The following is a 10,234-nucleotide window of genomic DNA, read 5'->3' as shown; positions in this document are numbered from 1 at the left end:
GGGATCTCTTCACTTGGTCAAAGATCATCATATCAAGCAGATTTCTACAGCCCAGAGCCCAATCGCCAAAAAGACTTATTCATGCAGCTGTTAATTCATCACAATTAAAATTTTCTACGCAGTTCTGAGTTCTCTCCTTATTGAAATCCCAACTAGGTCCTTTTTTTATGTGGTTTTTGCATGTGCTCCCTGTGTATGTGTGAGTTTTCTCTGGGCACTCTGGCTTTCTCCCACAGTCCAAAAGCATTCTTCATAGCTTATTTTTTCGTAGTGCCCTTATGTGTGAATATGTGTGATTGTGTGGCTTTGCAAGAGACTGGAACCATGTTCATGGAGTACATTGCCTTTGCCCAAGTGTTGGCTCTAGCAGCTCAGTGACCACGAAAGGGATTTACAGGTACAGAAAATGGATGGATTTAAAATGTACTTTTATCTGAAAAGAGAACTTTTGACCACTAAGCAACAATTTTAGTTCTTTTTTTTCAGTTCAGAAGTTTCTGACACAAAGAATGCAGAATTTGGAGTATTTATCTGTGTGTGGAGGCTTTTGGACACCAGCCTCAGTTTGCTCTCGGTAATGTTTCCCAAATTCTTGGAAGGATTTTGTTTGACAGTCTCCTCAAAGTTCTCCCTGTTGCTGCAGCAGCTTTCCTACCACTGTTCTTGTACTTGGAAACAGCACTCAGTCAACTACCAGTGTATTCAGCAATGGCCTTTCTGTGTCTTCCCCTCTTTGTCAAGGATGTGGATGACTGTCTTTTGAACATCAAGTCAGCAGTCTTTTACATAATTGTGTAGCCTAACGCCTGGTTCACACTGGACGCGGAAGCGCAGCGAAGCGGCATAGAACGGAGGCCGCTTCCATTCGGTGCCCTTGTTAACCTATGACACGATTCACACCAGACGTGGAGCGTTGCGGGGGGGTGGAGCTGGGTTTTTGGCTGTAAAAAAATAGAGAAGCTGAGAGCGGTTCTTCTCAGAGAGAAATTGTGTCATATTTTTAGGTTATTATTTTACCCATGATGGCAAAAACAAAAAAAAAAAACCCTCTAGAAGCACCTGTTGACCGTCGCGGAAGAATGCACGTCTGGTGTGAACTCAAGAGAGAGTGGATGCTGCGCACACTCATGAAACTTTTGAAGCTATTATTTCATAAAAGCAGTTCAATCATTTCCTATTACATTAACAATTTAAAAAAAGAATTCAAAAAGCTTGTCTGTTTCTCATCTTTTTCCTTCAGCAAAAATGCAAAGTTTTTGCATGAAGTTTTGCAAGAATTTTTTACGCTGAGGTTTTTTATTAAACACAGTTACCTTGTTTCTTACTGAAGTGACCTTTAGCTCCAAGCGGTTTAGAAGTGTCTCAATGGCGGACAATCGTTGGTTCAGGTCCATAATCTGCAGGTTTCAGGACAGCACACAGAAAGACATTTTCAGTTTTCCATTCAACACTTTTACAATAAATGAGGTAACACTCTTAAATTACATTGCATTCATGTTCTATTGTTCAAGCAATATAGCTTTAAAACACTGTCCATAGTCAGAACTTCTTGCCTTATGACTTTGTTCTGTACATGTTTAACTCTAACTGATATCAGTTGGTCTGAGACAGGACGGTAAAACAAAGGCAATATCTCTGACTAACAAAAAACACATTTTTAAAGCAACTCAGACATCATGTTCACTACTATTTTAAGGGTAAATATGATGTCACCAAATTCCCAGAGTAAAACCTATATCTTATAATAGTGGTCTCAGCGTTTGTTGCAAAACTTTGGCAGCCAGCCCAACTTTATTAGAGACTGGCGTCAATTCCATCACAGACAGAACAGACATGGCTAAAGATCTCATTTTTGCAGTGAAATTTGGTCAAGAAATCTAGAGGACACCAGTTGAACATCTCAAGATTTATGGAAATGATGAAAGCATTGTTCTGATCAGCACTGGCTGTGAATGTTTCTGTTCTCTTTGAAGCATCATCAGTCTCTGTATCAAGATCCTTTCTGCTTTAATAAAGATCATTTTCCTGGAGACACCATCTTTTGCCTTTGCTCAGTAATCCATGTTCAAACCAGTTCTTCTGATTCCTTGCTTGCTTTCTTTGCACCTCCACCAGAAACTGGTTTGCTTAGCTCCGTTTCCTGCAGCCGTCTTCTCTATGATCATCTATCTGCTTGCACCATTCTCGGATACATTCAGGATCCACCCCAAATGTTCACAAAGCTTAAATCAAATAAGGGTTTCTTGGTCATTGGTACACAACATAAATACCAGAGTCACCTGGTGTCTGGATGACTGTGCACGACCTGAGGGTGAGGGGAGGAGGATCTTAAAGGATCCTGGCCACTATTAAAGACCGGCGTTTTTTGGGGACCAGTGTCAATTAGAGACCGGGCACTATGGAAGATACATGGTAATATGAACTATTTAAGAAAGGACCAGCTTTGAACGTGTGATGGTTGTTGGAGCCAGACAGGCTGGTGTGAGGATTTCAGAAACTGATGATCTACTGTGATTTTCACCCACAACCATCTCTGGGTTTACAGACAATGGTCAAAACAAGAGAAAATATCCCGAGAGAAGCTGTTCTGTGGATAAAAAGGCCTTGATGATGTCAGAGGTCAGAGGAGAATGGTCAGACCGGATCCAGCTGATAGAAAGACAACAGTAAAACAAATAACCACTGGTTACAACTGAGTCCCCACCTATGCCCACACTGGCATAGGTGGGGACTCAGTGGTCTTGGTCCCTACAATAACCAGCCGCCCAGTGGAAAGCATTCCGAGCAAACACACGGCCTGGCGGACAGCGTAGCATGTTAGCGAGCTCCGTGCCCACCGAGCCAGACTACTGAGACTCCACTCAAACCAGTGTGGGCAGACACAGGTGGGGCCACCATGGAACTCGTGGTCACACCCATCAGGGACCCACCAATTCAGCCCAAAGGTAAAACATTTGGGGCCCACATTGAAATGTTACAGATGCCTATCGTGTCATTGGTATGTCATACAAGTTTTAGTTAACTCGTTCAACTCTTTCAAAACCCTAGGTTGCATGTGAAAGAAGTGTCTCCACTCTCAGTTCTGTTAAACTCAGGCTGTGTAGTACACTCCACCAGGAGCACTTGGAGGCCTTCATGCTCATCTCGGCTGAAAAAGAAACTCTTGTGCTTGATATTGATACAGTGACCATGTTGCAGATACTAGTGCACTACTTCAACAGTTATTCATGGTGCAGTTACATTGGCTAGAGATGCTAAGCTAGCTTGTTACCATTGTCCAAGATACATAAAAGAGCAACACCACATTGGATGGGGCAGTAAACAATAGGACACCGCTTAGCAGATACAGTAAAATTATCATTAAATATTTACCATATATATTATATTTGGTCAGATTTAAAAAGGAAATAAAGACTGATTATCACAAAAATAAGTACCAGGCCATGCTATTAATGCTTTTGTACAAAGCACAACAGATGAACGACATTTCAAACTTTTCTAGAACTACATTATTATTTAGGAAACACAATGTATACCTGATGTATGGCTATGATTTTATTGAAATCTACTAATCAACTAAGTTTTACGGGCTGCACGGTGGCGCAGTAGTTAGCGCTCTTGCCTCACAGCGAGAAGGCCCCGGTTCAAATCCCGGCTGGGACCTTTCTGTGTGGAGTTTGCATGTTCTCCCCGTGCATGCGTGGGTTTTCACCGGGGACTCCGGCTTCCTCCCACCGTCCAAAAACATGCTTCATAGATTAATTGGTGACTCTAAATTGCCCCTAGGTGTGAATGTGAGAGTGAATGTGTGTGATTGAGGCCCTGAGACAGACTGGAGACCTGTCCAGGGTGTACCCCGCCTTCACCCATCAGTAGCCGGGATAGGCTCCGGCACCCCCGCGACCCCGGAAGGGACGAAGCGGTCAGGAAAATGGATGAAAATGGATGGATGGAACTAAGTTTTACACAAACTGTTAGACTCCTCAGTCTGTGTTTTAAGAAAGGTTGGTGGTAGATGTGGGAATTATGGCTCTATTTAGGAGCCAAATCTTTTAGAACAGTTCAATCCAGTCTGTGTGAATTATGGCCTCAGTTTCCTGTTGTTAGCTGACAGCAGTGATACCTGGTGTGTTCTTCTGCTGCTGTAGTCCATCTGCATCAAGGTTGGACATGTGTTGTGTTCAGAGATGTTCTTCTGCAGACCTCAATTGTAACCAGTGCCTTTCTGAGTTCCTGTTGTCTTTCTATCAGCTGGGACCAGTCTGGACGTTCTCCTCTGATCTCTGACATCAACAGGACATTTCTGTCCAAAGAACAGCTGCTCTCTGGATGTTTTCTCTTTTTCTGACCATTGTCTGTTTTGTGTGAAAATCCCAGTAGATCATGTGTTTCATTGGGAGAGTAACAAAAAGCTGATTTTAAGTCCTACTTTTCTTACAGTGGCTAACACTCTGTAATCTTGTCCACTGGTCTGATAGTCTCCAACCCTGTGTTTTCATATCTTTGCCAGATTTCCTCATATATATAGTTGCTCGCATTAAACAATCACTCTAAACTAGCATAAAGACATGCATCTGCTGCAAGTCCTTTCTGCATTTCAGATGATCACATGTTAGCAAGTTCACAAAGTTTTTCAGATCAGGTTTAATCATTGTTTTAATAGTTCAAATAAGAATACGTATTTTTCTATGGGAAATATACAAATTGAAAACAAAACCCAAATATTTCAAAAATATGCAATAAAAATACGTTTGGACAGATTTTCTTCAACTAGTAATATTTTGCTATTTATGAGTGAAACCCAGACCTGCGGTGCTGCGCTCAAGCTCTCCTCTGACGTGTGACTGGAGCCTTCTTCGTGGCTCTGGTACATGGGGAATTGCTGGCAGAAGTTATCCTCTGGTTCGGAGCCGTCAAGCTCAGGCAGGAAGCTGCTGCACATCCGGGCGCTTGTGGCTCCACCACTGCCACAGGAGGAGTAACTGAGCCGGGACACAGAACGGGACGGAACTGACCGGTTCTCCATAAAGTCATCTGGAAGGGTGATGTATGAGCTGGAATCCTCATTGATATCACACTCAAATGTTTCAGGCATGTGTACAGTCTCATTCAGTGAAAAAGCAGAAAACAATTTATGAGACAATAAATGAAACTCCTCGTTTTGCTACTAAAAAACTTAAAAATTAATCATTTTGCAAGAAATCCTTTCTGATGAATAAATCTACCAGCATATTGTCAATACAAAAGCCACAAAAAATACAAATCAGCACAATAAGAGACTGGCTGGACAGTTTGCCCAGATAATTCTGTTCAGTTAGGATGCAAAAAAACATGGCTAGGATGTTGTAAAGCTGAGTTCACTTAAATAATGTTAATTTGTTACTTTAGTAAAGGAAAGATTAAACAAAATTATTTTTCTTTCTTTTTTAACCTTACAGTTATTGGTTACACTATGTCTGCCACTTTTCCCACTGTTTCAGCCTTTAGACTTAAGGTGGAGCAGTAGTCTAAGGGAGACCTCAGACAGAAAAAAACATAAAGCAATCACAGGATAATAATATAATGGGTTGCTTACATGTTTATATTTTTAGCAACTTTTTTAATTTGGTGATTCACAGACAAGTTTAGTGGTGAGGTAACAGAGCTGCCGCTGTTTTTTTTTTTTTTTACATTATGATATTTTGCACAACATTGCAAGTTGTGATATGGGGAGGACAGGTGTGTTTACAGCAATTTCAGGGAAATTTTCTCTTTACGTATCTTTGCCACGTTCATGCAGGCATGCACCCTTCAGAGCTTCACCTTAGAGAAAACTTTACTCTCCACCAACCCCCTCACTGCAAACAGTTTCCATTTCTGATTGGCCCTGCCTGTGCATGGTTAACCAATCAGTGCAGTGGGCGGGACAATGCTGAAGACAGAGGCGTGGCTGCCTCTGAGCCAAAAATAGCCAGTTCAATAACGCCAATCGGACTATAAAAAAGCTGAAACTGATATGTCAGCCCAGTCTCATAAAATGCGTACAAATGCCACGATTTGGGAAATACACTGTATTTCAGAGTGCAAAGTCGTGGAATATGTACGCATTTTACTGAGACCGTGTTGGATATGTGCAGAAATACCCAATATTAGGCATTTCTGCACACATTGCTATCACCTTTTTAACAATACCAAAATTGATGATGTTATTGGTCGTCCCCTAGTAAAACATTAGCTGGTAGCTCCTCTCACACACTGCTGGGGCGTCAAGCTTATGGACACATTTTTAGACAGTTGTCAAGCAGAGAAACTGAGGCGTTTGGTATGAACGCAGCTTTACAGATCTGTGAGGAAGTGAATTCTTATTTGTACGAGTTTACTCATTTTATGAATCTCTGAACATAAACATAAAAAAAACATCATACAGTGTGCTTTATGGGATTTTTTGGACATTCTGTTTCTTACAGTTCAGGTGTATCTATGATAACTATCTCAGACCCTGGAGACATTTGGGACTGAAAAATATTTCTTTGACCTCCAGTCAGGATGTCTTTCATGGTAAAACTGAGAACAGAAAATAGCAAATTCTCAAACATTCTCAAAATGCTAAATAGAAAGATGAAGTCAAGAGAGGGCGACCTGTTAGTAATTTAATTGCATCAGATCTGCTCTTTAGTTAGACTTTTGATGACAACAGCATCTCCCTAAGACTCCACAGTGGATTACCCATTGGGATACAGTTCAAGGACATTTTTCCCTTTAGTTTTCTAAACAGCTCTTCTTGCTTTAAGACGTCTTTGAGCGACTTTGGTTTAATATCACTCCTGGAAAGGTCTTGGAAACTCTTTTACGACAAAACATTTCATGGACGTACCGTGCTGTGGAGGTATTTCCATATCTGGAGACTTCCTCTGATTCTGGACAATCTGTCGGAAAATAACTGCCATGTCAGGCACATCCACATGAACAACTTCATGGAGGGCCTGTTGGTGAGAAAAGTGGAGCATTGAGCATCAACAGATGCCCGAGTTTGACTTAAGCCAGTTCAAGAAGGTAGGTGATGTTTTAGCTTTTACAGACAGAAGTCAGCACTGATCATTAGGAATGCTCCAGCATAAACCAAGCTGCTGCTGCAGCTTTCTGTTCCTTTGCTTTTGCTCCCTCTAGTGGTGTGCTAGTGTGATACTTTCACTAATTCACTCAATTGTGAATCATGTGGATGTGTTTCTGTGTCCATGTGCTCTTCTGAGACATCATCTGAATGTATCTTTTTCACTACATACTTCTAACACTAATTGCGATTTTTTTGACCAATTACATGTAAATATGAAAACATCTCTTAATCATGAAAAAACATCATTTCTCTTTTTTCCGGTTTCATACTTTTTTCCTTATGAAATCCATGGATGATCGATGAGCGCTTTGTTCTTTTAGAGGACATAGTGAGATTAAAGCTCTTCCCAGAAAGTTTTGAGCCTCACAGACAGTGTGAGTGCTGACGAAACAGAGACCTTCTGGGGCCCGTTCCAAGAAGCAGGTTTTGTTGGAACTCTGAGTTCGTGAACTCCAAATTCAGTAAAACTCTGAGTTTTCAGGTCCAGAAAGAGGGATAACTCAAACCCGGGAAAGTGGGCGAAACCAAGCCCGTTCCAAGAAGCAGGTTAAGCTGAACTCAGAATCAATCACTATGGTAACTGAGTCTGTGAACGAAACCTGGTCGGTAGCAGGTTTTCTTCAGGAAACTTAGAGTTCTCTGCGGTCTCCGCCCCTTTTTAAAGTGAAAGATGTTCAAATATGAGTTCTTCATGAACATTTAGAGAACATTCACGTTAGAGACGTCACGTTTCCACCACTCAGAAACCAGAATGACATGTTCATTCATAGAGGATCATGTAGAGAGGAGGCTGATTAATCCAGAGGAAATGTTATTTACGTCGGTAGAGGATTTGGAGGACACGAGTCGACTGACTGCAGTTTCCCAATTCATTTTTATTTCAGCGATATTATAAATAGTGAGTTTTTCCAGGGACTCGCTATTAAAAAATACAGTTTTCTTTTCCTTATTTTAAACCTTTAACAAAAGAAATGATTGAATGTCAAACACCGAGAAAGGGTCTGAACTCATCTATCGTCTGTCACTTGTGTTGAACATTAGCTCGGTCGTCAGCAACGCTGCTTCTCAATGCGGAGTTTGCGAGTTCGATTCCTGGTTACGGAAAGTATTTGTATGCTTAAAAAAAGAATTCGGTGAATATTTTTTAAGTCATGAGAATTAAAATTAAATAAATGCTTTTTTAACAAATGCCAGTGTGTGTAGGTGGGGGGGTGGGGGGGTTACCAAAACCGGTTATTCATGCGATTCCGGAGATTACTGGTTAAATTAGTAACAGATCAAAAACCATTCCTTACTCAACAAGAGACAAAATAACCTTCCTGACATTATTTATTCATTATTAGAAATGATTCAAATAACTGCAGATATTTTCTCTCTGTTCTACCGCTGCAGCTGTGTTGCTTTTCTTGCAGAAAATGTTCTCCTGTAGTCGCATATGCTTGAAGGAACTTATCAATTTCCGCTGCCGGAAGTACAAAACTCAGGCGTTTGTTCCCGTTGCCATGGTGAATCGTGCTGTCTTTGCTCCATTGATCAGGGCTTTTTATGGTCGCGACGCTCACACCTGGTTCTGGTTCTGACAACTTCAAGTTGATTGAATCAAACATTTTCAGCTGTTCTGGAACCGAAAACCCTGAGTTTGAGAATTTTGAGTCCAGTGACTCTAAGTTCAGGTTCGAACTCTAAATTTGTTGAACCTGCTTCTTGGAACGGGCCCCAGGTTGGCAGAGAGTTTTCAGTTTGTTTTGGAAAACTTGTGCTGTGATTGGTTTGCCAGACTTTACCTGGTCCTCCAGTCTCCGTGAGCTGTTAAAGTGGTCACGACCTGGCATGAAGTCTAAGGGGTCAACAGTCAGTCGCCTCTTGGTCTTTTTCATCTTTGAGATGAGGACAGGAAATATCAGTATCAGCAGACATAAACAGAGCAAGATCCTGATTACAAAGGAGAAATGTAGAAATTAAAAAACTCTGACCAATTGTTTACTTAGGAACTCTATTAGGTCCACCGGACACCAAGGTACTGATAGTTAAAAACATGAAAGACTTTGAGAAGTGCTTGATCGCAGATGTCTAAGCAATTTAAAAGAGCAAAAAGACAGTTGAATATGATGTCATGAAAATCATGGCGTCTTGGTTCCAGCATTAACTCTAAAAATGCACTTTGACCCAGATTGAAAATAATCGGTAAAAACTTCTGATTTTGGGGGGTTAAACTACCAAATGGTTCGCGACTGCAGCTGTGTCTGCAGCTCACCGCTCCCCCTGGGGATGGGTCAAATGTGGAGAACAAGTTTCACACATCGATGTGTGGAGCACTGGAGCCACCGCAGCAGGCTCTGCAAACGTTGTGGGTTTTCTTACAAGAACCACAAACGCCCTGTCCAATTTCTCTGGCAAAAGGGGGCATCCCAGCTACAGTTACTTCTTCTAGCTTTAGAAAAAACCTGGCTTAGTTTCCATGACATTAGATTCAGCCGGTGTCAGAATAAAATAGTGAGCACGAGAAACAGCTGCGGATTCCTCCCATGTCTCTGCAGAATTTATGCTACATGGAAAGAAAAAACCATTAGAAGCAGTGCTTTTATGGCAGCCTCCAGTGAACTCAGTTGACCCAGTTTCACAACCTGAGGACCTAAACCCAATGCTGGCTTTTAGGTGCAGAGATCTGGACTTCTATACTTTGACTGAGACTGACCTTTGACTTCTGCAGCTTTTATCACATTCCAGCTGTTGTAGAGCTGGAATCTTTGTTTCAATGGAAGACAGCTCAAAAGAAGAAGCAAACACTTCATCTTAACAAGCTTCAACAAACTCTCAGCTTTTCATGACATGACAACAATTTCAACCTAATAAAAGCTCTACTGTGCAGTAGCCTTTGGAAGCTAAAGTAACATTATACTTTTACGCATTCATTCATTGTAAATTTCTACAACACATGCAAAGAAAAAGACATGTTTATTTCAGAAAAACACTTAAGTCACAATCCAGACTTAAGAAAGACAAATATTTGAGCTGCTGTGAGGAAGTAAAGAAAAAATTTGGATTTAAGAGTTCCGAAAAATAAAAAGACTGAATGGTGGGCAGTGAGGATGAGAGGCACATTCCACAACTCTGAGCTCACTAAAGAGCAGCTGCATGTTG

General features: G+C 41.3%; 1 protein-coding gene across 1 annotated transcript in view; it reads right to left on the bottom strand.

Moving 5' to 3' along the window:
* Positions 1 to 10,234, bottom strand: part of LOC112137937 (melanophilin) — a 35,358-nt gene that overhangs the window by 6,866 nt on the left and 18,258 nt on the right. Inside the window, exons 7-10 of the mRNA XM_024260448.2 lie at positions 8,878 to 8,970; positions 6,854 to 6,962; positions 4,808 to 5,034; positions 1,314 to 1,397 (exon numbers count right to left, since the gene is read on the bottom strand). Of these exons, the coding sequence (XP_024116216.1) occupies positions 1,314 to 1,397; positions 4,808 to 5,034; positions 6,854 to 6,962; positions 8,878 to 8,970 (513 nt within the window). The remainder of the gene's footprint in view (positions 1 to 1,313; positions 1,398 to 4,807; positions 5,035 to 6,853; positions 6,963 to 8,877; positions 8,971 to 10,234) is intronic.

The sequence above is a fragment of the Oryzias melastigma genome, linkage group LG21 (genome assembly GCF_002922805.2).
Source record: "Oryzias melastigma strain HK-1 linkage group LG21, ASM292280v2, whole genome shotgun sequence".
Taxonomy (NCBI): domain Eukaryota; kingdom Metazoa; phylum Chordata; class Actinopteri; order Beloniformes; family Adrianichthyidae; genus Oryzias; species Oryzias melastigma.
The sequence above is the reverse complement of the archived record's forward strand: the minus strand, read 5'-3'. Positions and strand labels throughout refer to the sequence as shown.